The following is a 27,105-nucleotide window of genomic DNA, read 5'->3' as shown; positions in this document are numbered from 1 at the left end:
AGAAGTTATTCCCTGTGCTCCTTCTTGCATCAGTGTGCTGGATGTTCTGAGCTGGTAGTACCACTTCCCATGCAGCTTTTCACAGCAGGGGGACTGGAATGCCGAATAACCATCGAGGCCTAATACTCCTAATTTTTTGTCAGGAGCTACTGCATTGTCCTTAAGTGGTAAATGCTTTTTCCAAAGCAGTGCTCTGCTCTGACAAATATGTAATTCCAGTGAAATTGTTATTTGTACAAAGTTCTAAATGCTGGAAGCTGTGCTACTTAAAATAGCTAAATATTTTCTTATCTGCAGAAACTTAACAGGAAAGTTTGAAGGCTCAATTCTACTGCAGACTTTGAAATTACTCTCTATTTGTAATTTTTGTAATGTATATTTAAAAAGTGTTTTCTGAGTAGATTACTGAAAGCAATAACCTATTCATTTCAAGACCATGAATTCTCATTTAAGGTAACTAGTTAGACAAAAGTGAAAGCTTACATGAGACTTGTGCTGTAGATGGGCTTCTCTTCATTTCATTGACAGTATGTTAAGTAGTAAGTTGGAGAGGAACAGATAATGAACAATTGATTCTTCTCTGCAGCTCTCTTGCTTACTGTTGGACTTCAATAGACCTATCTGTGAAGATAATTAAAGTTCGTCTGCTCTGAAGGCTGTAAGTGTTCTCTACTCCTCCCCTTGCCCAAAGGGCAAATAAATAGTAAAAACAAGGTGGGTGCAGATGTTATGACTGTGTGTGTCTGCAGGTGTGACTTCTGAGTGGCATTTTGTATTCCCCCCCAACCCCGTTGATAAATGCTGTATCAGACCCCTTACTGTGAATTGTCTGTAAAGATACCAAAGGTAACAATTTTTCGAAAGATACATTTAATCAGGATTACAACTGGATAAGAAACCTTAGCATGGTGGAGAGAATCTGCTTGTGTTATATGTATTGTATTTGGTTGAGAACAGAACAACTCGAGTATCAATACAATGTCTTTACTACAAAATTTTGTATAGAGAAACCAGAGGAATGAGAACTTGTGGGTGAAAATCTCTCCCATTATTTTAATGACACAGGATGGTGGTCCTAGTGCTGTCATCTAGCAGAACAGTTGCTTGAGTTTCAGATGCTGTAATAACATAGCAGAACACTTAAAATAAATCTTTACTGTTTATTAGGGCTGTTTGCAGGAGCAGACTTACCTGCTTTCCACACTGTAAACCAGAAGTGTGGCTTTTGGGGCAGCTGGGCTATACATGTAGGTTGCAGGATGTGAAATCAGCATGCTAGATTGTATCTGGTAAGTTACTGCAGGGAGGCAGCCTTTGATAGGAGTCTGGAAATGGAAGAATGCTGTTTCTGATCTTGTTTTAACAGTACTTCAGGATCCTTTGGACACAGCTCTCTGCTGTACTTAGTTGCACATGTTGCTATTGACAAATTCCATATTTTTGAAAGTGTCTTTAAACAATTGATACTCTTGCACCAATGAAAACATGCAGAGAGCTCTTCATACCCTTGCTCTTTTTTCCCAAAAGCTGTAGGAACAGTATTCTGGTTTGTAGAACAAAAGTTAGAACAAGCTATATAGCAAACATCTGCACCTGGCTACGTTATTAAGCAGAATATTTGGCATGGGTGCTAAACTGTTTTCTGCCAAGAGAAATTTGCTGATAGAGTTCTTCAGGGATGAAGACATCTTTTCTGTTTGGCTCATGAGAGCTGTATCTTTGATTTGTCAAAGCAAAATTCATGTTGGAAAGCAAGCTATTTCTGCTCTTCAAATAGCTGGTTATCAAAGGTTTGATTAATATTAATTAATATCTCAGATATGTGGTGAATATGTGGTGTATCCCTTAATTTCTATGGCAGATGCTCACATATGGTTTGCCATTTTGATGACTTTAAATGGTAATCTGACCCATAAAAACTGAAGCATATTATGCAAACTGATTTTTCTGGCCTGCCCTATCCTTGATGCCATCTGTGTTAAGATGGAAAGGAGCCTGCTCAGAATGTGGTCTGCCAGTTTTAAGTAGAGTGGTAGTGCCAATCACAGGTGGATTTAGAAGAATAGCCTCAAGTAAACAAAGAAGTGAAAGAAGATTCTCAAGAACAGAAGTTTCATTTTAAAGCATGTTATGTCTGTTAAATCTTGTGGCTTATGGAACATCTATCAATACCTTTATGTGAATTCTTCATATGGATTTAGTAACCTAAAGTGACTTTCTAAAAACAAGAATAACTCTAGACTTTCAGATGTGCTAGATACTCTCTTAAATTTATTAGGCTGTAAGGGATGAGGTCCATAAGCTCGAAGATCTGAAAGCTGTTCCTCCTAAAACTATTTTAGGCATTTTTACTATAAAACCTGTGGCAATATTCTACAAAAGCTTGCTGTCTTTCCTACCACTGTAATCAACTTTTTTCATTGACTGCCCATACTCAGAGGGCTCCACTATGTGGAAGAAACACGAGGTGTGTGTATTACTCTGCCTCATTACACTGTACTTGGAGCACTTTCATGTTTAGTGTGTGTCAAGACTCATGATCATAAATACAGATCCCTGTGTCCCATCCTGTCCCCCTAGTCTTCTGTTGATTCCATCTGTAATGGAATACAGTTCAGGAAGCTGATGGTATCTGGTCCTGCTTCAAGTATATGCAGTGGATCCAGGCAGCAAAGTCAATCACAACAAATTATTCTAAGTTTTGTAGAAGCCTGATTCTAACCCACCATATGAATCCTGTTGAAGTCATTGCATTCAGAGCCCTAGTCTACCACTTCTGAAATCCTGTCTTTGACAATTAATGAAAGCTTGTGCTGTAGGTGAAGGTAAGTACATATCTGATATGGTGTATCTCAATGCAAAACTTTAAATATCTTTAAGCATCTAATTTCCCTGTAATCAATGAGATCTCAGTCCATTTCTACTCAATTTGTGAATGCCTGAAACTGAAGTTTGAGATTCAATGACCTTGTCTTCTCATGTGTAGCCACAAGTGTATCTTGGTACTATTTATAATTCAAGGAAATGTTAAGTGCTTTTCCCCCCCCCACACACACACGTTAAGAATATAGTCTAAAGAAATCTCTCCTCCTATCTTTCTAAACTGATTAAATTGTTTTGAGCTACCATTTCCTGTTGGAATAAGGAAGCATGTAGAAGGTGGCACTCATGGATGGATTTCATGTTCTTCACATGCTTCAACATCCTTCTTTAAGTCCTCTAAGCTTCCTCTCTCCCCTCAGGCTAAATAAACAGATTTCAGCAATGTCTCATCTACTCCCTTTAATTACTGCTGTTGAGAGAAAGTTTCTGCTGTTGCAAATGTGCTATTTTGTCATGTCACATCAAATTGCATCAGCCTTATATTTAGGAACAAAAAGAGGGGGAGGCAGAGACAGGATGTGGCTACAAATGGAACCAAAGGGTTTTCTTAAATATAGGCTGAAAATAGACAATCAAGGCAGTGATGCTTTTTCAAGCAAAAATCCATGAAAGGGAAAATCAAGTCAGTGACGACAGAATGAAAAGCAGGGTTGAGGGTGTGAGAAGAGGGAGTTCTAGATGGAGGCGTGGGCTGGTGTCAGGGAAAAGCTGATGAACTTCTCATTTATGCAAACACCATTTATATTGCCAGGTTGGTGTGAAGTGGTTTTAGAATATATTAGGCCGCATACTGCTCCTCAGGTTCCTTCTGTGCTGGCTAAAAAAGTTATCCGTGCTTCCCTCCACCTTGTTGCAGGACTTGTCACCTGCCCTTTCCTTTGTGATCATCCCCCCCTTCAAATATCAAAGCTGAACTGGTTGATTGCTCCCCAGCTTGACTTATTTTGTCTGAAATAACTTAAATGACATGTCTCTAACTCAGCTCTCAGTCTTAGCCCAGTCACTTGCAGGAATTGATCTAAATGCCATATTCTCATTGACTAGTTATCTGAGATATCTGTTATATGCTGCCTTGATGTAGGGATTGTTCATTAGTGGGTTTTTCTCAAAACACTAAATTGCCAAGGCTAAAATTGGTATAATGCAAAATGGCTCAGCTTTGTTCACTTTTTTCAGCCTATTGGCTGAAGCCAAATCACTGGCATGATGGCTGAATTTGCTAATAGTGGATTTTTTTTTCCTGGGTCCTGTAATCAAAGTGCAGAATTCCAAGTGTTTTCTGTGGCAACTTTATATGCAGAAACTGGGTGGTTTGTTCTGTTATTTTTGAATGTATATTGTAGGGGCTGTACCTTGCTAGATGAGATTTTTATTTTTTTTGAGAGGCAACCAAATCAAATGATAAAGGGGAAAGAAAGTTACCTAACTAAGCAGAAAGGAATAGAAAGAAAACGGGAAAAACATAAAATCTGTGAACCAAACCTAGAAAAAGTGACTTAAACCACAACGGAAAGGTATGAAAAATGGTTTTTCAGATGCTTTGTATAATGTCTTAAATGGTAGTACACCAATAGGCCTTCAGAGTACTTATATCATACAGTGCTTATATGCTGGAAGTATTTTAAAACATGAATTAACCCTTACAAGGCTCTTGCACAGCACAAGTGTTGTTCCTGTACAGCAAACTGTCTTGAATAACTCTTCTGTTACTCTAGTGTAGCTTTGGAGAAACTCCACTGCTGTCACAAAACACAGGCTCAGTTTTTTCAGGTTGCCAGAAAAAATAAATCTTTTTAATTCAATGGAAGTCAACAGAAGTAGGTTGGTTTACACCAGTCAAGAATTTGGACAGGTGAGTTTAATGTTGTCTTTACAGTGGTATAATTAGGCATTTGTCTGGAGAAACTGAGGCAGAAAAATTAAGTCCTCCAAATCAAATTCCAGTACCAATCCAGTACCAGTATTACAGATTCCTTATGTTGGGTATATGGCAACATATACTGTATATACACTATATAAAAAGATACACATATCCTTTTTTTCTTCCTCACAAGGGGCTTTGGATCAGGCTTTCTCACTATTTCTCTACCTTCTCCTTGTCTCTACTGTACTTCTAAAAAGTTAAACTTTGTCCTGTATAACCTAGCATTACCAAATGCCATGTTTTCTGTTGGTATAGACAGTTCTATAAAACCTTGATTAATTGCTCTTTCAAGGTTTTTTGAGAACAGTCAGATTAGTTTTGAGAACAACACATTACAATTTGGTGTTCATCAAAAGATTTTTAAACTATAAGATAATAAAGCATTTTCATTTCAGTGTGTGCAGGAAATGTAGAAATAACTCTGACAACTGGAATATATCGGAGAGTTCTCATTCAAGTATGCTTTAAAGAAATGGTACAATGACAATGTCACAGTTGCAAAGTGACTAATGCAAATTGTTCTCATATCTAGGTGTGAAAAGGCATCTTCTGATAAACACAGCGGAATGGCTGAGAGGATCAGCAATACACTCAGTGAGCTCTTAATTCTGCAGGATGAGGCTTCCTTGAACTAGACACTGTTTTTAAGTGACTGCACTGAAGGGGAAAAAGTAATTTAGAGAAGGCAGGCATATTGCAATTCATTACACTTCTGTATTTCAAATTAATGGGATTGTTCCAAATTTGTACCATATGAATTAAATTGGAATCTGGCTCATCTTGCCAAGTTTCCCTAGGATTTTGTCCTATGTTTTAACAGCACATAATAAAATGGAGAGCTGTTCATTAGTAGGTATTATAGACATTATTGCAATCCAAAACTATATAATCATCATAATTAGCATTGGAGTTATTGTAACAAAAGTGCATCAGCCATAGCATTACAGTACTAACAGAACAAATGGTGTATAATAACTGCTGATTTAACTGGTAATTATGATAGCATAAGTTTTAGAGGGAGCAGTAGAATGCGAGTGTGCAAGGAAGTTCTGTAAGCCTTGGACTACTACTGACAATGTATTTCTTCTTAGACAAGACTTTATTTTGTTGGAGGGAGGGAAAAAAGTCAGAATACAATTCAAAGCTGGATTTTGGTGATACTTGGAACAGCCTGGAAGCCAGTCTTCATTGTTTTTAGACTTTTGTGATGTCATTTCCAGTATGTAGCTTTACTGATAAGTGAAAGAAGAGTTTGGTGGTCAGATACAGAATTTTCATTCTTAAAGCAACAGCAGAAGCACAATGCAAACAAGTCAGTACTGGCACAAAGCAGAAATATGTTTTTTGGACACAATATGAAATAGATGGGTGATATTGAGTCTCAACTGGGCAAGCCATTAACAAAACAAACTAAGGCTGGGATACAAATAGGTGTAGAGAGAACTTTCAGTAGTTCTCCATATAAAATAGGAGACTTCAATTGATCACATTAAAAGAGCATTAAATTTACTTTAAAATGCAGTCTTTTCCCAAATAATTAAAGATATATTATGTAAGAAAGTCAGTTTGGTTCTTCAGAAAATATATTAGCAGCTTCCCCATGGAAACAGACTTTTTTACCCTCTCAGAACTGGGCAGAAAATGATCTATTGAAATCAAATGCATAGATTACGCCTGTAATACAACTTGCTTTAGAATTATGAGTCTGATAGGAGACTGATGGAAACTAAAATGAGCTCTGAAAGATCAACTGTTTGCGAATCAGCAGAACTCTTGATGCATATATGATCTGTAGGCCTACTAGCAGCACTTACTTATCAAATTAGAAAAATATTATTCATTTCATACAGTTGAGCACTTGGAATCTCTTCTCAGAAGTAATTGGTGATGGTAGAGGTAATATTTTTATTCTTGTCACCAAGGATAAAAAAAATGCAATAGAAATTTGGAAGCTCATATATTTATTGGATTATGGCAGATGTAAATCAAACACTATTTCAAACTGAAGCTAGACAGGATAAGACACCAAATTGTCCATGGTTAAATATTACTGGCCCTCAGAGCTAAGAAATTTAATATATTGATGCTGTAACCTAAAATTTTTTTTATAACAGCAGGATAGCCCACCCATTGTGCTAAATCCATGCTCCCAATGCAGTTTGATAGAAATACGGCAGTGAAACATTTGCCACAGGTTTTATACACGAAACTGGTAGGTGGTAAACTGTGCGCTCAAGGTGGACAGGCTCACAAATGGGGAAAGAGGCATACTACTGACAGCAGCTTTTAACATGAAGTAGTAAGAGGCTGATGTCTTTGACTTGGCTGCAGTATTTGTTATTCCGTCTCATTTGGTTTTTATTTAGTAAATACATCAGTTGTCCATGGTAGAGTACACTGTAAAGGGAATTATCCCAGTAATCTATGTACACTTCTTCCTGGAGTGGGGGAAGGAGACGAGAGTCATGAAGAGATTCTGGTGGCACTTAAAGCATTTACTTGCCTATTCTTCTTTCTGCCTGTCTTCCAGTTTAAGTTGCTTCCCAACACTTTAACATCTTTTTTTAAGATCAGGAAGAAAATTAAAAACACCTCGATAAACCGTCTTTATTTTCATAGCGAAAGATTTCACCTCTTCTGTGCTTTTCCAGAGCAAATCACAGAAATACTAAATGGGGAAGGAAAAAAGAAGGATGCTTGTTTTATAGTTGGAGTCTGTCTGTTTTTAAACTGAGTAAGTCTGAAAATACTAGATAAAAACTGCAGATCAACTGAAAAGACTCCATAAGCATTCTCCAGATTGTTCATCAAAAAATACCAACTGACACAACACTATAACAAAAACATGTTCTTAATGTCTTTGGTTAAAGGGAAAGCTTTGTGGCTCTCTTTAAATATGTTATTAAATCTGTATTGTTTAGATGATAGGATGGGGAAAGACACTTGTACTGAGAGCTGTCAAATTCATCATGACATGTTTTAATTCTAGTTCACTTGCTGGATTTCACAGCTATTTGTCTGGGCATTGGGGTAATTTGGAGGGTTGAGTGAAGCCAGATGACTTTAATGAACTCATTTTATGTATTTGACTCACTTTGGCAAAAAAGGATGCTATTTATGGAGTATTTTGTATTGTTAAGACTTCTGTTCTTCCTGTCTCTCAAACTTTCTCTGGGCTGCTGTCTTTGCACCATCCCCAATAATTACATCAAATTAATTCAGCATAATTTAGTTAATTATTAGCACTGGAGGTTAGCAACATGACTTCAATTGAACTGAAGCTTTTATCCCCCTTTTCCTGAGGTTTCACAAAATGTAAACAAATCTGAATCATAGATGAAAATTAAGGCAGCTCTTTCCATCATGTGCTTTTTGCCAGTCTGAAGAACTATCCTGCCACATTCAGTCACTCAGACAGGTGTTGATAATGTGCTGTCTGCTGCAAAGGGAGAAGAATCCTGTAGCATCCTGTATCAACACCCAAACACTTTGAGGGTTCAAATATTTCCTTTCTTAGGACCATTCAGTCAAAATCCAGGCAGATGGAATCATTAATAAAAATTCTGATCCATAAAGAGTATTGGATACAATACATACAATGAAAGGAATTAGGACATAGTTTCTAAAGATTCAGGGTATCCCCTTTGAATTAGGGATACTACTATGAATCACTGTGTAAAAGATGAGCAATAGCACAAGTCCTTCTATAAGACACTATTTGAGAATCAAAGTACAGCTTCTATTCCTAGCTCTGCTATTAACTCATTGTGTGACTTTGCACAAGCCCCTTCGTTTCCTGAAGCACAGTTTCTTCTCAGCTATGTTTTGTCTCTTAATTTAGAGATACAAGAGGCAACAATTGTCTCTGTGCATCTATAGTCTAGGTCTAGCAAAATGGGATATTTGGATCTACTGATGTTTCAGTGTATTACAATGGATCTCTGCAATGGTATGCTAAGAACTCTGCCTTTGCAAAGGATAAAATACTTTAGCACCCATGCTCACGATATTCATTTTAATCTATTATAGCATGAGCTTTGAGCTAGACGCTCAGCTCAAGAGCTTTGGCTTGAACTTATTTACAGACAATAGAACATAAGCTGTTTTCCTAATTTCATCTCAGCCAGAGCTATAACTTAGTTATTCAAGATAGTTGGTGCATTGCAACTGGTCAATTAAAAGCAAGCTCCATACCCCCCAAAACAAGTGTCCTGCGGAGTTCCATTAAGTGGTTTTTGGTTTTTTTCTCTCCTTGTGTATCATTCTGGCTCAATGACAAATATTCAAAAGAAAAATAATTATTGAAAACTTGAAGAAATCATGTTCCAGTTGATAAAATTTTAGCCTGACCAACAAGATATCCAGGATCTATTTTTGGTTCTTCTATTGATGTGTTTTGTGCAAGCTTAAGTATATTATTTGATCTCTTTCTGTCTCTGTCCCTTTTCTGGAAAGTAAGGCTAAAGATACTTGGTTTGACTAGATAACTAACTTCTGTATTTGGAAGTTCTGTATTTGGTAAGGAGTATTTAATAGACTGCTTGAATTTTCTGGGACTAATTGTAGAAGTTGTATAAAACCCTGTCTTGCTTGAAAAGTCCTTACAAGATGCTGGGACAAGTGAAAGTAAGTCTATCCTAGTATTCTGGTCTTATATTCAGATGGTATTAAGTTGGAAAGAAAGAATATAACCTTTTGTTTTGAAAAACTGCAATGCAATATAGCTAATATTCTATATACTATATCACTGCATAATGCTGTGTTATTTACTAATCATGAGCTGATTATCTGTTTTAAGAACTGTGTAGCTATTGCTTAAATCTAATGTTTTTTCCCAAATACTGTGTGGCTTATCTTATTGTTCTGACTGATGGTAATTTAAATCTAGGTGGTTATGAAGGAACGAACAGGAAGGGAAATAACATTACTAACCAGGAAATTCTCAACATTTGCTTTCTATTCTTATCTAAACCAAGTCTATGACTCTACTGTGAAAATAAATGACAAAGGGTCTACTACACAGGATGGGCTGGGATGCGGAGATGCTCTTTTAGCACCACAGAGACTTCTGCTCCCATTGGGCCAGATCCTCTACTATCAAAGTCAGTGGAACATGCCAGCCTGTTGATGTTGTTGAAAGTCTGACCTATTAGTGGACTCTGGAAACCTGTTCAGAATTTGCAAAACTGTCCTTTTCCAGCTTACAGCTTCTGTTTTCCTTTTGGAAGCCTATATTAAATCCTAATAGGAGAGAAACAGCAAGGATTGAGCTAATGCAGACAACAGCACACACTTAATCATCTGCTCAAACAACATGTAGGCCTGTAATTTAAATACATTACACTAATATCTGCTACCACTAAGTCGGCCATAGCTTTCATCACTTCTCTCTCTTCTACTGAGTCAAATCATGAAGCGCTGGAATCAATTGTTAAATAGCCCTTTCTGGAGCCAGGTACCTATTTCATGAATTATGGAGTTCCTTCAAGATTTTTCTTTTCATCTCAAGAGAATATCTTACAACTCTCTAAAATAAAAATATCTTACAATATGCAGAAGAAAATGACTTGCTGAAGGAATGGGGGATGTATAGTTCCTTCAACATCCACAGCAGGGAGAACGTGCAAGTCTCACACTAGTTGGCTTTGGTGAGCAGCTCTTTTGCAGAATCCCAGTGCAGCCAAGAGTTTCATTTCAGGGCCAAGGGTCCTGTTGCAAAAACCACTTGCAGGACTGGGATCTTTAAGCTTGCTGCTAGTCAGACTTTGTTGTTGTCTTTCAGAGGCCATAGTGACAGTAAAGTTTTTGAGAAAATCTAAGATAGGGACATTTGTGACATCTTAAAGCCCTAAGATGTGGGCATCTGTCCACGTGATTAATTGTTGGTATGGTAACAATCCCTGATTAGTGAGCTGTACAGGTTAAAATCCCCTTTAAGAGGTTAAAAACTTCTAGACTTAAATGTAATACTGCTGCTTATAAAAATCTCCCCCATGAACAGGCACGTACTCCACTCAAGACAAAGTGGGCCAAATTCACCCATGGTATAATTCTGCCACAGACAGGGTTTATACCGGGGAAGGTTTTGGTTCATATTATTACTTGGATTGAGGGCAAAGGATTGGAAGATGTTAAATTGCAGTAGGTGTGGACTTGGGATAATGAGAGAGCAAGTTGTTCTTGATGCCACTGTAAAGGGTGATGTGAACTGAGAAGGATGAACTGTGGTGAAGGATGAAACTTAGAGGATGAACTGTGGATGCCAGGATGTTGTACGAGTTCCATCAACATTACTCTAGGGATTAAGCGTGTATAGCTAAGACTGAGAAGAACATGCCACAATGGATAAACAAAGCGAGAGGTTGTGCTGGAAAACTGTACTGTAGACTTATTCTCTCCTAGACTAGATATGTTCTTTGCACTGAAGGAATGCTAAGAGGCATATTTTAGGTATTCTTGTTTAAAAAAAAAATACAATAAAATAAAAATATATTGATCTTTATTCAATAGTATAGGTCACAGTGATTTCCTTTTGCTGTTCATAAATCCAGTCTCTTTACCTTTCCATGTCTTTGTCCTTCTGTTGAACTTTTGTACTCTTATTTTCTTAAGTAGACCCTTTCTGACCTAAGTGGTGGTTATTTGTTTGAATTACATGGGATCTTTTTACCCTTTTGTTAAAAATCAATAAAGCAGGATTGCACGAGCAAAGTGAGCCTATAAAATTAAAATAAACTTTAACCTGTTTCAGTCCTTCCCAAATAGTCAGGAAGCATGACAAAATAGGTTGGCAAAGGACATAGAGGAGCCATGACTAAAAATATAACAATGAATTATTTCAGTTAGTAATGAATGAACAGCTTCATTAAGAACCACAGATCTGAGCTCATAAGGGCTGTCATATTTGACTACAGAGGCAGTCGTCTTTCTGTACCAAGAGGAAGCGCACACAAGAGAAAAATCTAGGCCCATTCTAGTGTTTTCAAAACGCTTTTAAGGAGGATCAAACTGCTGTGACTGAGTCCTGCATAAAACTGAGTTCTTGTGAGCTAGCTGTAGTGGGAAGCACAGAGTTAGTCAAGTATTTATACTCTCTAATGTTCCATTTTACACATACTGACCTCATGCTACTATCATACCTGTAACTTGGTTATGCAATGTTAGCTTGAAAAAATGGTAGTGAAAGTGATTTTACAGCTACCTCTGAGTGCAGTCAAAAAAAAGCATGGCTGTTCTTCCTTATTCTGTTTCTAGGCAATTAATCTGGGATATTATCATTCTGTGATGAAAGCTTGTGTTAAAATATGAATTCTGATGCACACTGACAAGACCCAGGAAGTAAACTTTAAGCAACTGTCTTGTTTCCCCCAGACATGACACTGAGGTGGGTTAAAGATGGACAGAGATGTTAATTTCCTTTATTATCTTGGTATTTTCTTGTAGTTTCAAACTGTGCTACTATGTAAATGTTTGCACAGGTTATAAGTGGTGTGACTTATGTAAGTGATATGACAACATCATGTTGTATGTTATCCTCATGGGAGCAATAGAATTTTATGTCCAATTTTTTTTAACAGTCCAGTTTCTTATATTCTTCCCCTTCAGAGAGCGTGTGGATAGCTAGCCAATCCACTTCCCAGGGGAAGCCTGAACAGCAAATCCATTTGTAGGTGATGTCTTGGCATAAAGTGTTCTTCACAGTTTATAAACTAGAAACCTGAATCTAAATATCTCTAAGTGTCAGGAAAGTGTGTTTGTGTCTACAAAAGCAGTTCTTTATCATGAACAAAAATGCTGATGTTCCTTTTTGTTCTTTCTCTTGCTCTTATGAACAGCATCTCTGTTGCCAAATGAAAGGGCCTGCTGATTATACCAATGTGTTAAAAGTAGTATACGACAGGTATGCAGTCAACAAGAAGTTCCATAAGTACTGTGGAAACCCAGGAATAAATATGTATGCATGATGTAGCTTTAATAAATCTTATCTGATTGGTGGTCACTTTGCACAAATTGCCAAAAGATTACTATGGCTGAAGAATACTGGTGTTGTCTGCTTCTATTGTTTTCTCCTTATCTGTCTTACGGTATAAATGTGAGCAAAGTACTGAATTTTGTATGTTCCTTGGGGCAAAGACAGACTCTTTTCCTATGGTGGTACAGTATTCAGAAAATAATGCAGACTACGTCGTCCAAACCATACAGCCTAAGCCAAAATACCTTGCTCTGTCTGCTTTCTAACATAGTATTACTGTGATTTCTGAGGAAAAACTCACTTTGAAGGCAAATACCTGGCATTCAGGAGTCCCACAGAGGGCCTGTAAGATCACCGTTGGCCATTTTGCCTAGTCTGGTGTGGATCTTTTTTACAGCACGAAAAAGATTTGATAACAGCAATGCTTTTATCGAAGTAGCTTAGTGAGGAAAAATAGGAGGCAGAACTTTCCTTGTTTGCTGACTTTTGTCACTGAATGTTGGTATTATTTGAGGATGAAGTCTTAGGTCTGTTTTCTCCTTTAACAGAAGGTGAAATATTTTTCTCTTGATATTACAAGCTCATAAGGAGCAAGGTAGAAGAAAAAAATACAAATAATGGTGCATCAGTTATTTGAAATAAAGACTAAGAGCACCACTGCAATCCCTTGCTCTAAGCAGCACTGTTTTCATCCTCAGATCTGGGGCTATAGTCTTGGTTGCTGTAGCTGACCTCCTTATCCGAGAACACAGACAGATGTCGATGTGGTGTGAGAGTTACTGAGGAGGGTGTTCACGGTGCCGGAAAATCATCAGTGAGCCAAGTAGGGTGGGGAACCAGAATTGATCAAAATGACAGCATCCCAGTGATGTGATGGCCTAGGCTGGTGGGCCTGGGTTTTATTTATTTACTTAAACATCCTTATGCAGCTTTGTTCCCAAATCCTTTGTTTTCCTCATTGCTGAGAAACCTGTGCTTATTGATCTACTGCCTTGTGTAAGACTTGTAAGTTCTTGAGGCCCTGTTGTAAGGTGCTTCTTCCCATGCTCCTGTGATCCATAGTTTATAAAATCATGAAGCAGTAGGTCTCTATTTTAAATAATCAAAGACAGCATGTTTGCATTCTTCAAAAGAACTTCCATACTTTGTTTTTAACTGGGTATCCTTTTGTTATTTTAACATAATTTGTAGTAGTATTGTGCCCAAATGAAGGGATTTGAACCCATAATTACAGCCAAAAAGTTAGTATACTAACTAACATGAAGTAATAGGAGGAACTGCTATAGCTAAACTGGAACTAAGCGCTGGAACCATTTCAAAATACAGTGTTTACAAGAAAAATGAATGAGGAGGAAGTTTTGTTTTAAAGCTGATGGCACCAAGGTATAACTCAGGTCGTATTCAGACATGACCTCAAAGGTAAACACTTAATTTGGTCAGAAAGAACAAGATTCATGTTGACAGTGCTTGAACTGAGCAGTTTACAGGTGGGATGTTCTTATGAGGCTATGCCTTTCAGAATTTTCTGAGAGTCGGCAGAGAAGAGTAAGAGAAACTTGAATTGCACCTAAAGCAGGGAGATTCCTGTCTATTCTCGTATTGCTATCTGAGCATGGCATTTAGTGAGCATGCTACAAGGAATACTTCTCTAATTAATCTATCTAGGCATGCTCATCAATTAACCAAAACAGAAAGGGTAATCAGGCCTTAGAGCGGGAAGCATGTTACTTCACTGCTGTTAGACTGCAAAAGTCTCCATGTCTTGTTTGCTGTTTGTGATGTATTACATGTCTTTGCTTTGTGCACCACAGTGTAAGATGAAACATTTGCACTGTGGCTTTGTTTGGATAATTTACATAAGTGGTCTTCATCATGAAAAGAATTTCATGTCATGTTATGGCTGAAACAGAACTCATTTGTGCCTTTTCTAAGCTTATTGACTTAAGTCTATATTCAGTTTTTCTCTGCTATAAAGCATCTTTTAAGCTTTCACTCATACCCTGACAAAAATGCATTATAGGTCAGATTTCCAGTTACCTTAAAGCTGCTTTACACTGTATCAGCAGTAAAGGGAGCATAAAGTGAGTAAGAATACAAATTGCAATCTACATTTCATCTGTAGGAAAACTCTCCTTCTCAGGGTCTGAAAAGAGTGATCTCTTATATGCTGCAAGCATGCAATGCTGCCAGACGTGCTCAGTTCTTTGTTCAGCAGCTTCCTGTATTTACAGGACTTAAGGCCAGAGTCTGACTCTCTGTATAATATGTTATTAAAATTTCATCCAGGATCCTCTGTATTAAGGCAAATTAAGTCAGACAACTTGTATTGGAGTAGTGCATCTGTGCCTTGCAGCTCACAGGCTGTGTGCTGCTTGCCAGGGCAATTCATCTGTGTGAAGCTCTCCTCATTTTGTCTTTTATAATGGACTTTCAGTGGCAGGTTGAGGGCTGGATGAATTGTTAAGATAGTGGCAGCCAAGGACCCCAAACCCTTCCTGTTACTGTAGGTGCCAACAAGATAAAGAAGGGAAAGTGGACCCTCTGGAATACTGATAGCCACAAAAACGGGCTGCTGTCACAAGGATACTTCATCCAGGTCACAGTTCACTTTGTCTGCTATAAAAAGTTTCCTGAGAATGGGTCGCATGAATTGTTTTGGTAGTGGCAAATGCAAGAAACAGGAATGATCCAAGTACTCGGTTATGAACATGGGTTGAGTAGCACGTGTATTCTCATACTTCTAGGAAATGGTCTTTGCCTACAAAGAGTAACTGCAATGCACTAGGTCTAATCATGTGATGTGGCTGGGGTGTTTGGCTTCGGATGCCCCAGGGTGGCTGATCTGCCCAACTGCAAATGTTGGGTGCTCCTGGACTGCAACATACTGCGCAAAGGGCATGATTTGAAGACATCAGGAGAGGAGGGGCACTGTTCCCTGTTTGATAGGGTTTCTGCTATGTCACTTTCATCGTTAGAAAATTGTGGCGATTTTATCACTCAGACTTGTCTGGCTTCAGCTTTTGGCCATTGATTCTGATTTTGCTTTTCTAAATTAAATAGCCCTTTAATTTTCAGTGTTCCTTCACATGAAGGTATATATGCATTCTAATCAAATCACCACACATTTTTTTAATAAGCTAAAGATTGAGCTCTATAAGACTCACTTTAAGGCACTCTCTGCCCCCCTTAATGCCTTTTTCTTTTCTCTTCTTTTTTATGTAGGCATACAACATTAAATGGATCTTCATTCTGCTTACAAAGGTAAAGTTACTTTTATTTTATTCATAACTCCATTATTTTTGCATTTAGGGATCACTCTATCCCTTTTTTTTTTGCACAGCAGCCCACTGGGAGCTACGTTCAGTTGCTTGTTCACTGTGACTCTTTAGATCTTTTTCCTCTTCTAGGATATAGTTCCTTATTGTAGATATAACCTGCGCACTGTATAATGTTTAGAAACATTAAAATTTGGAATGGGCCTAGCCTATCCAGAAATTTATCATCTATTCTGATTGCCCTGTTGTCAATCTTTGTCTCATCCACAAACTATGCCAAATACAATTTTATGTTTACTGGGAGACCACTGCTGAGAGTGTTGAATAGCATTAGGCCTGATCCTGTTGCCTGAGGTATGTCCAATCAATGATGATTCCCTATCAACAAACAGATCTTTGAGATCTGTCAGTTAGCCAGTTCCTAATCTCCCGTACGCTCTACTGATGTTGTGTAGTGCTAACTTTACATTGCGAGATTGAGTCTCTAAAATGTGCTGTTGTTGCAGTGTCATTTGACATTGCTTCTCTGCCTTATGCATCAAGCAAAGCATTAAGCTTAGGAGAATAAAAATAGAAATGAACAGAACAAGAATGTCTGGCTATCATCATTCATGCAGTAGGACATTACGGATCATACTTAGAAAGGGCAGAATCCACAATAATGACAGGCCACAGCTCGTCAGAAACGATCATGTCAAAACAGTAGGTCCTAATAAAAGCCCAGCATGCTGGAGAGATGTGTCTATTAGAATGTGACTTCAGCATTGTACATACTCACCCGTACACAAGGAAGGTTATATCTACAGGGCTGGCTATTGCTTAGGGCAGCAAAACATTCAGTAACTATGAGCAAATGTGACTTGGTAGGGATGGGTATTTGCTGGTTTGCCTAGGGCAGCAGAACCCAGAGAGCTGGCCCTGAACGTAGTGCACTATTCAGTCTCCTGTGACCTACTGTGGGATAAAGAAGATACATTGCACAGAGTAATAACCAAAGAAGAAGGCAGATACTACACTGAAACAGAAAGAAGTCTGCTGCTCTGCTGCAGTGGGTTGTGAAACAGGTCTGACTCCAGAGTCATAGGCCTTTCCTGCAGTACCATCTAGGAGCCTGTGAAACCTGGAAGGGAGGTTTAAGACAAAAGAGAGTAAGAATCCTACTGAGCAGTAACAGTGTACTCAAGCGTCTTCCTGGACCGGCGTCAGAACCTGAACCAAGATGTTTTGTGATTAAAGAGGTTTCAAGAGGCTTCCAATTTTCATTCTTATTTTGCCAATCCGCTTATTTCCCTGCACAGAAAATTTTAGCATCTCATTTTACACAAATAGCATTTTTGGAATCTTTATTCATACTAACATCAGCAGGCCCAGTGAAGGCATGATGAGTCAGGTTAGAGAGCTTGGCTCTGAATTTGTAATAGTAGGTCTCCTAGTGATTTCTTTTTTCTTTCAGAGTCTATTACAAGACATTTAGACTTACATTTTGAAGGAGGACAAATAATTTTGGCACCATAGTTAACTGTAGAGATGCCTGATTTTCAAACTGAATGATTGAATGAAATTTCAAATGAGCACCGCATTCCTGAGATGCTCTAAAATCGCACATACTTTTGAAAAAACAGGTCACTTCTCTGCTGTTATATGAGTACTTATACTGCTGGGATTATTACAAGGTTTCTTCCTAATTCAAACTAGATTAATAATATTCAAATGATGCTTTGCATTTATGTTTCTGCAATTAATTTTTTTATAGGGTTTGTTTGCTCAATTGCTAATTTACAAAATCCACTGTGTACTTCTCAGCCATTTTTATGATTCAGTCCAAAGAGCCTGCTAACACCCAGGGAGACAGTAGGATTTTCTTTCTTCTTATTGTTGAATTTATTCTTGAGCATCAGCTTTAGGATCCCCAGGTAGCTTCAGTAACATAGAGCTAGTAGTACAAAATAGTGTCAAATGGTTCTGTCACCCCATGTCCAGTTTCTGTTCCGTCTAACTTCTGTTTTGTGTGCTTGGTTTTGTGTGATATGGTAATGGGGATGGATTCTCCAGCAGAGAACCTGATTGTTAAAGTAAGTTTACCATGAAAGACAATTCAGTGATCCGAATGCTGAGGTGGTCTGTGGGAACTCGGCTCTGTTCTGCTAAAAATTACTTAATGGTTGGTATTCAACACCTTAGGATGTTAGTTGCCCTGCGGAGGTAAGCATCTCTCTCACCTAACTACAGAGCGACCTGGCAAGACAGTGTCCCAAACTCATTTTATGTCAGTGAAGTGCCCAAATTCAGTGGAAGGAATCCAGGCCTTTCTCAGTTCCTCATCGTTGAAATGGGCATAATAGTACTGTGCTATTTTACAAAGGTACCATAAAATCAGTATGTTAAAGGTCATGAAGTTTGGATAGGATAGGGAATCATATAAATACCAGCAACTTCTGAAGAATCAATACCAGGACTAGGATTTTGAAGTAATAGGAAAACACATCTCCAGCCTACAAAGAAATGTGTATTGCGGGGGGAGACTATAAACAGTGACAGTTTAGATAACTCTTGTGGCCCTTTAACTAGCACTTTCGGTTTCTGAAGTCTGACTTCTGCAGCCCATTTGACTGTAGCCTGGAGGGACTGAGATCTTAATTGTTGAACTGTAGAGATTTGCTTGAAAAACAGTCACAGTAGCAGGAAAAAAAAACATCTGAGAGCAGGGGCATAGTGTCGTACCAGTATCATGGGTACAGCTATACACAGGGTCAATTGACAAGCTTGCTAATGCAGAGTGCAAGATTAATTGGCTTTGGTCAGCCTTTGCTTCACTATCTGAATATCATTATCAGGAATGTAAATGATTATGCTATGCAGAGAAATACCACAATAGTCTCTGTGTCTCCTTTTATACTTGTGTCTTTTTAAACAAGCCTTTATCTAAATGCAAATGTGATTTCAGCTTTCTGATTAGGACATTATACAGTCATCCATTCCAGAAAAGCACAATTAGTGGATTATTTTATTTCTGACTCAACAGTTCTTGGTTTAGAAAGTTCGTTTGTTGTGCTATGCATGATATTTAAGTTATCAGAAGGAGATTTACATTATTAGAGTCAGGATTACAGCCATATTTTGTGAGGTCTGAGGGTTTTTTACTGAAAGAAAGATAATCTTGGCAAATAAAAACAGTAATGCTTACAGGATTTGCCGGGGGGGGAGGTTTAGAGCAAAAGGCAGTAGTGCAAATTATTACTATTCTTGATTGTCCTTTTTGTGCAAAGTAAGGGTCAAATTATCAGTAATAACTATGCAAAATCTCTGATGTCATGAGGTGTACAAGTGCAGAATTTAACCTTACCCATTTTAGGGTCTATTGTGTCACTCTGAAAACCTGATACTAGGTCAGGCCATAAGAAGGTTTCTGATTAAATCGGTTGCGTTTCCAAAATGCTCATTGGGTTTTCCATGTCGTATAGTAGATGTCCAGTGAAGCAGGACAGGAAGGATGTAGCTGGGAGACAACTGCTTTGGAGAACTAAAGTAGAATTTTAGCAAATTGGGGGATTTCGGTGGGAGGAATAAAGGGTTTTCTATTACAAAGAATGGCAGAAGATACGTAATGCAAGTTGTGCTGTTACTGTAGTAATAGAAGGAAATTGTTCTGAGGGAAAGTGATTAGAAGTTATTTGGTGGAAGAGAAGGATTTTGGAAATGGAGAAAATCATGAGATGATATTTGGCCTTCTTTTTCCCTTGTGCTCTGAGCATGGAGGCTTACTCAAATCAATTTAAGTCTTTCCAGTGGCAACTGACTGTGAGTTCAGACCACTATGATGCCTTCTCAGCACTCCCTTCCTTCCAGCCTTGACAGTGATATCATCCTGTCCCAAGAAAACAAAAGAAATCAGATTTTCTCTGCTATACTTCTCTGCTTTTACTGCCAGTAGTTTTATACACCCCTTTTTCTCTGTTCTCCTCTGTTGCTATCACTGTTCCAAGCTGGAAAAAAAAGATTACAAGAATGTCAAGGGCAAGCAAATCTTTTTATTATAAACAATGGAAGTGTTTTAAAGCTTTGTTTTACATTGGGACAGGCCTATTGTGACTCAAAGTAAAAACTGCTGATGCCAGAAAGAAGCACAAGACCCTTGACCTTCCCCACCTTCTCCATCCTGCTCCTGCTATATGTGTGAACGATTTCAGTTGCCACAGTTAATGGTCTTAACCAGCATGGTAAAATCTATTAACTAAATTTCTCTTTTTGCTTTACACTTACATGTATGGGAAATCTAATGATGCAAAGGAAGCTGTTGTTTGAATCTCCGCTCTCAAGCATTCTGAAATTGCTGTCTGCTTCCGTGGTCTTCCAGCCAGGGAGGTAGCCCAGAACTTAATTTCTGCTCTGTGGCCTTCTTGCCTCCATCACTGTAAAACTGAGGGCAGGTTAACCACTGGCAGGGCCTGTTAATAGACAGCAAAAAACCCAATGATTAGAAGCATTTGCTCTTCTGACTAACACACAGATCTTGACACAGTAAGAGTGAGGAATTATGCGTGATGCCATTCAGTCTGTCTGGTGGATTCAGTGACTGTCTTGTGCTGTCATGGTTCATAATGCCAGTTATAGACATAATCAAACTGAAATTATTTATGGACTGTGTTTGTTTACTGTATGAAAAAATTCTGTTAGCTTGGGGTTTTACCTTTTATCCAGCTTGTAGGACTTCTCTTTCACCACATGAAGGAATCAGTCTGTAGAAGACAAAGGGGCAATGTTAACGTAATGTATGCTAGCATCTATTCCCATGCCGTCACTGGGCCAAATCGAAGTAAGAGAGCTAAGTCTTTAACCTAGATGACCAAGGAAATGGAGTTAGCTCTAAAGGTTCTAGATTTTATCCTTGTTCTTGACAGCTCCTTGAGACCTGCAGTATGATACTAGAATGCATTTTTCTTGCGTTATTTTGTGTTAGCTATTTGACATTTCTGTGCAGAGACTTATTTTGTTATTTCTAATGGCAGGAAAAACATGGGGATACCTAGTTGATGTGGAGTTGGCCGTGAGGCAGGAATGTAAGAAATCATAATTCGGGGGACAGACTACTGGAAAGGTATTTAAAACTACATATGGGATTTTGAAGAGAAGGGGAGTCGAGGAAATATTCAGTAGAACCTGGATTTTGGAGATAGCTCTAAGTCCCAGAAAGGTTAGAGGGCAAGCATGAAACCAGGGGAAGACCTGTTCAGATGCTATTTTAATATTACAGATTGTAAGAAGGCTATTATTGATTATAAGGAAGCTGGATGGAGTTTTAGAGAGAGAAATTAAGATAGCATTGGGGTCCAATGCTGGATCAAGTGCATTGCTGTTACAGGACTCTGTACAACTTTTCCATCCAGTTAAATTTTTAGTAGTAGGATCTTAAAGCATTTTAGAAATCTTACTGAAACTCACAATTCAGTATATAGTACATACACAGTTATAATTAGTTTTACTTTACAGTTGCAGACTGAGGCACAGAAAGATGAAATGTATTCTTGAAGTTATGATGATTTTGCAAATTTGGTGGTCCTAAAATGAGCAAAATGTCCACTGATGCTAAAAGAATGACTAACATATGGAAGAACTTAATCCAGACTCAACAAATTAACCAAACGTTGTTATTTCAGACTTACACAGTAAACAATGACTGTCACAACTTAAATAAGGCAATGATATAAAGTAAAAAGGCCTTTCAGTTCTTTGCTACACAGTCCGAGTCCCGTTATTGGGTGTCAGTGGCTAGCGTGTTGTGCAGTGACTGTTAGTGTTAATTGTGATGAACTGTGGTGTGTCACTGAAGTGCAAGACAGCTGCACGAAGAAGGTGAAGAGCATTGGAGTTATGGCGCTGTACACAGCTTGTTAATGATATTACATTGAAGTTAGATGCTCATAAAAAAATAATTAAATTAATAACTAGAACTGGTCAAAGACTCAATTTTCAAATCCATTAGTTAGCCCAGTACTTGGGAGGGGGAAGGAATTTTTTATGAGGTGCATCAATGCAAATGTTTGTCACGCACTTCAGATTCAACAGCTCATCATTTTCCTATAAAAAAATTTCTAATTATCCATAGTGAAAACCACTATTTTAGAAGAATGCCGTTTAAGTTTTCCCCCCAGAATCTCTGCAACGTTTTCAATTCTATTGATCAGTTTAACCCTTCCATATTAATTTGTTTGTGTGACTCTGGTTTCCTGCTCTCTCTCATAGCTGAGTTTCTTTATGCTGAGACAGGCTGTCCTGTACATTCCCAAACCATGAGGGATCTTTGCTTCTGTGACAGGAAATCTATTGCAGCACTTAGATTTAATTAGAGCACAATGACAGATGATGAGTTTACACATCAAAGCCTAGAAACAACTAAAGAAATTGGCCCTAGTCCCAAAGTACACTATAAGATCTGCCTCAGACTGTATTTAGCAGGAGTATGTGAAATACAGGGTCAGGTCTTTAGGGTCAGTTGAGCTATACCAATTTTTACCAGCTAAGGATGAAGCTCAAAAAAACCCATGAGTGTGGATGAGTTTAGGTTCAGATCAGCTTGCATCCAACTGCTTGTTTTAGATTTCTATAGTGGATGATAGAGCCATATTCCTGAATGTTCTGTTTAAGTAGCAACAAGTCAGATGCAGTTCTGTTTTGCACTGAGTTCAAAGAATAATTATAGACTCATGGGCTGTGTAGACCTTGGACATATTTTAATCTCTCACATAGTAGTGAGAGATTAGTTTGTTTAGTTGCACAGATGCTCTTCATGTTTTACTCACTTGTGAAACTATTCATGCAGTAGTAAGTCGCAGTCAGTGATTATAGTGCCTTAGCACACAGGCAAATGAAACTCTTCATCCTACATCTTCTACATGTGAGTTTATCAGTTAAAATTAGGACTTATTACCATAGCAGTTTTTTCCTTCAATAAATACTTTTCATTAAATATTAGTGAGTTTGAATATTTCACAGGATTTTTTTTATTATTTTAGAAGAGATTAATTTCAAATCTAGTATCCAGATTTCAACTTTGTCTATGTTCAGGCCTATGAGTTAGATCCATTATTGTCAATGATTATTAATCTATATGTGTGTACATTACATGGGAAATAACTCTTTCCTGTATGGAGAAAATAAAAATGCTGACAATGAAAAAAGAAAACTAATCTGGGGGTTTTGTACAGTTCATCTCTTATTTTCAAATATACCCTTTTCTTGTGATTACTGGACTGCTTTAGTATTTTCAGACACTGTACTCACAGGAGACTAGATTACATTAAGAATGAAAGTGCTGTATAATCAAAGTTTGGCATCTAGTTTAATTGTATAGTAATGATGAATGCCAAGCCCTAGCATTAGTCCAGAGAAGCAGCATGTCTCAAGCACTTGTCTTCAAGGCACAGTTGTTTCCCTGCGGCCCCTTTCTATAACATGTGGAATGCCTTCGTTTTCTGCTGGACACATTAGTGATGCTGCCCATACTGGGTCATGTGCTGTGGGGCACAGCAAATAAGTGAGGTGGCTTCAGATACTTTTATGTGAATTTCCTGACTCAAAATGCTGCCATTTGGGTTCAAAGCAAAAACCTATCTGTAAATCTCAGGGTCAGTGAAGGCAGGAGAAGAGGAAGGACAGAGGTTAGGGCCACAGACATCCTGTATGAGTCTGGTCTAGTCATTTAATCTCTGTGCCTCATTTCCCCATTTATGAAAGCAGTACCCTGTCTCACAGATGTTCTAATCCGTGTGTTAGACACTGAGACACTCAGGTGTGGTAATAGGAGATTCAGAAATACACAAAAGAGAGAGATATAAATCTGTAGGTGCAGCACCTCTAAATAGTAGTCCTCGTGTTCCAGTAATTTTTGTAACAGGCTTTGCTCTTTAGAAAAGTGACCTGATCAATCAGGCTTTAAATGGTTGGCAGATGAAACATCTTGACAATCTCTAGGACACTAACATGGCTTTTTTTTTTTCTGGCATGCCGTGTAGCTGGGTTTTGTTTGCTTTCATTTTCCTTTTATAACTGCATCAGTTCAGGCAGTTCATTTTCAAATGTAAAATAAAATTAATAGAGCAACACTGATAAAATAGAAATAGTCAGGTGCACAGAGGGCATCCAAACTTTACTGAGAAGGTCTTGCTTTCCCTGTGTAATTTTGTATGGTAAAAAATTTAAGGCTGCCAAAGAAAGGCAACATGTATAATGTTACTGTACCTTTTGACTTCTGGTTATGGCAAAAGGTAAATCTAGATTTTGATGGGGGGGAATCCTTAACATCAGTTCTAAAAAAGAAAAACATTGACATCTCTATAAATTGAGTAGTGTTTGGGATCTTTTGAACTATCAATATGTGTCAGGAATGTTATTTGGTCTAACTTTTGTCATCTGAAGTACTAAATGCCAGGGGCAAACGGAAGGGGGTAAGTTTAGCATAATGTTTGTATAGTAAATATTTCTTACAATATATGATGTAAATTGGCAACCCAAAAATGCTTTGATTAAAAAGATAACACGAGCTGAACTCTGCAAGTTCCATTTACATAGCAGGGGAGAAGGAGCCAGGTGTCAGGTGAAATTAAATTTCCTAAGCAGGAAAGCAAAGCAAAGGCATTTGCATAACAAAACAAGGTTTGTCCAAGCTGATTTTCATCTTTCATTTGCATTTTCACTGACACATAGAAGGAATATACAATGATACCATTGAACTGAGCGCTAGGAAGAAATTGAAGTAGGGTACTAGAATCTACTTTGAAGGTTCCTTCTATTTGTCAAGTACCTGATAAACTAAGGAAAAAAAATTGAGAAATCAAGGAAGGAACTTAGTGCTGAGAGTGATATCAAGGGTGGTGTAAAAGGTGTATACTGGAATCATGCCCTCAGCTTCTACTGTTGAAGGAGAAGCTGTAGGATTGAACTTCATGTAGCAAATAAAAAAATAATTGATTCTCAGGTGTACACCTTTATTTCCATGTTTATCATGATTACAAACCTTTTACTAATTAGCTTGACTTTTTCGTAATGATGATATATCAAAACAATAGTCTCAGGGTAAACTGACTTGCACTGAGTATGTCTACTGCCTATGGAACAGCAAGTCTTTAGATAGCAATTTGAGAGTAAGCTGTTAGTTGTTTAACATTCAAGACCTGTTTCTGACCTGTAAGGAGCTGAAGAGTGTTCCTCAGGTTGCAAGGGACAATGTACAAGCTGGAGACATCAGATGCACTGTCAGAGAGGGGTTTTCATGACAGGTGCAAGCTACTGCCACATTTTCAAGCATCAGGCAACAAGGTGACAGCTTGTGACTGTAATGTAATCAATAAACTCACAGATTTTTGTAGTAAAGTAAAATAAAGAATGTTATAAAAATTATATTTAGAGGATATTTGCAGCTGAGTTCTCAAATTCAGTCTGTACATGCCACCACTATAACAGCTTCTTTTTAGAGGAAATTGTGAACTACTAGAGCCTACCTGTTTAAGCTCATTGCAGAAAGTTTAATTTGGGGTGAAAAACAAGTGAGGCCTTCAACCCTCGGAAAGCAAATAAGTGAGACGGTGTTACAGAGATCTGCTCTGAAATGGGCTCGCTTATTGTGTTTGTATTTTCAAAATATGCAAGACAGTCTTGGAATGATCCTACTTTAGTCTTGTAACTGCAGTGTCTATATTATAACTTTGGTTGTCCTACTCCCCTTCTGTGTTCAGTGGAGAGAAGGACAGGGAGTGATTTGGTCTGTATGTTATCCAAGTCACTTTTTGGAGTTGCTTATCTTTCTCCTGGTTGGAGGGAACGTAGAGATCTTTCTGCTGACTATTGAGATTATAATCATCCTCCTTACTCAGATGCCAAAGTGAAATGAATCCAGACCAAAATATGTATGGAACTGATGCCCAGTGTAGGTTTCATTGTAAAGAGAGAATTCGAGAAAAAATTTAGATTGGGAGAAAACAAGAGACAAACATTCCTGAGCCTGGGGGAGTTCTGATCTATATTTTGATCTGAACTTATCAGGCTAAAGCCATAATTAGCACATCTTGGGCACTCAGTGAGCTAACAAATGTAGTAGGCTGAAGCCATTTTGAAAAGTCAGCTCTTGGTCTATATTTCTGAATTTTTGTAACATCTTTCCACCATATGTATGGTTTTTTTTTCAGGGCAGTATTCAAATCTTGTTGTGTGTTAGGGTGGATGGCTTTTATTAAACAAATATGAGAGAACAGAATTGGAATCAAATAAGCAGAATGAAAAGATTGCAACAGCAGAATAAAGCCAACTTACTGCCCTTGTGATGGAAGAAGGTTTTCTAATCAGTTGTGAAAGCTAATGGAAACCATATTTTGGCTGTGAATAATTCTCAGGAGGGATCCTTGAAAAGTCTTACCTCATCTCTCTTTCTTTACTGATAGAACGTATCAAATATTCAAAGACATCCTAGGAAGCTCCAACTGCAACAGTGCACTAAACTACTGGGCTAGTCTAGATACTAGAGAAAGATGTGACTGTTCAGGGGTGAATGAATCTTACTGGCATATCGCTGAACTGTCCGAGGCCTGTGCAGTTTTATCTTCATTGTGGCATGTCAGTTGTGGAAGCGGGGAATAACTGGCAGAGAGGAAAGGTTATGGTGACAGAATCCAGGGGCCAAATAATTAAGATTTTTTTATGCCCAGAAGAGGTCACTGTTGTAACAGCACATCCAGTCAGATCCACTCAATCATGTTGCATAGCCAGTGAATGCACATTTTCAAAAAATTCTGATACCAGCTGCAGGCGCACACAGCAGGATTTTACCTTTTTACTGATAGTACCATATTGTTCTTTAGGATTATTTTTCCATAAATGTGAGAAGCATAACGCATCTTTTCTGTACTAACAGTACAAGAGAGCGTTTGGAAATTTACACCAGTCAACATTATCTACTTCTGAATAAAGGAAATGCCTTTTTTTTACATTTTGTCAATGGAATCTTACCTAAATATGTTATGCCATTTCAGTCCTTAAGACCTTTATAGAAGGTTTCAGTAATA

General features: G+C 38.0%; 1 protein-coding gene across 1 annotated transcript in view; it reads left to right on the top strand.

Moving 5' to 3' along the window:
- Nucleotides 1–27,105, top strand: part of LYRM9 (LYR motif containing 9) — a 52,410-nt gene that overhangs the window by 16,046 nt on the left and 9,259 nt on the right. Inside the window, exon 2 of the mRNA XM_067309818.1 lies at nt 16,002–16,040. Coding sequence (XP_067165919.1) covers nt 16,002–16,040 — 39 coding nt within the window. The remainder of the gene's footprint in view (nt 1–16,001; nt 16,041–27,105) is intronic.

Source organism: Apteryx mantelli, chromosome 22 (genome assembly GCF_036417845.1).
Source record: "Apteryx mantelli isolate bAptMan1 chromosome 22, bAptMan1.hap1, whole genome shotgun sequence".
NCBI lineage: Eukaryota > Metazoa > Chordata > Aves > Apterygiformes > Apterygidae > Apteryx > Apteryx mantelli.
This window is presented reverse-complemented; position numbering and strand designations above follow the sequence as displayed.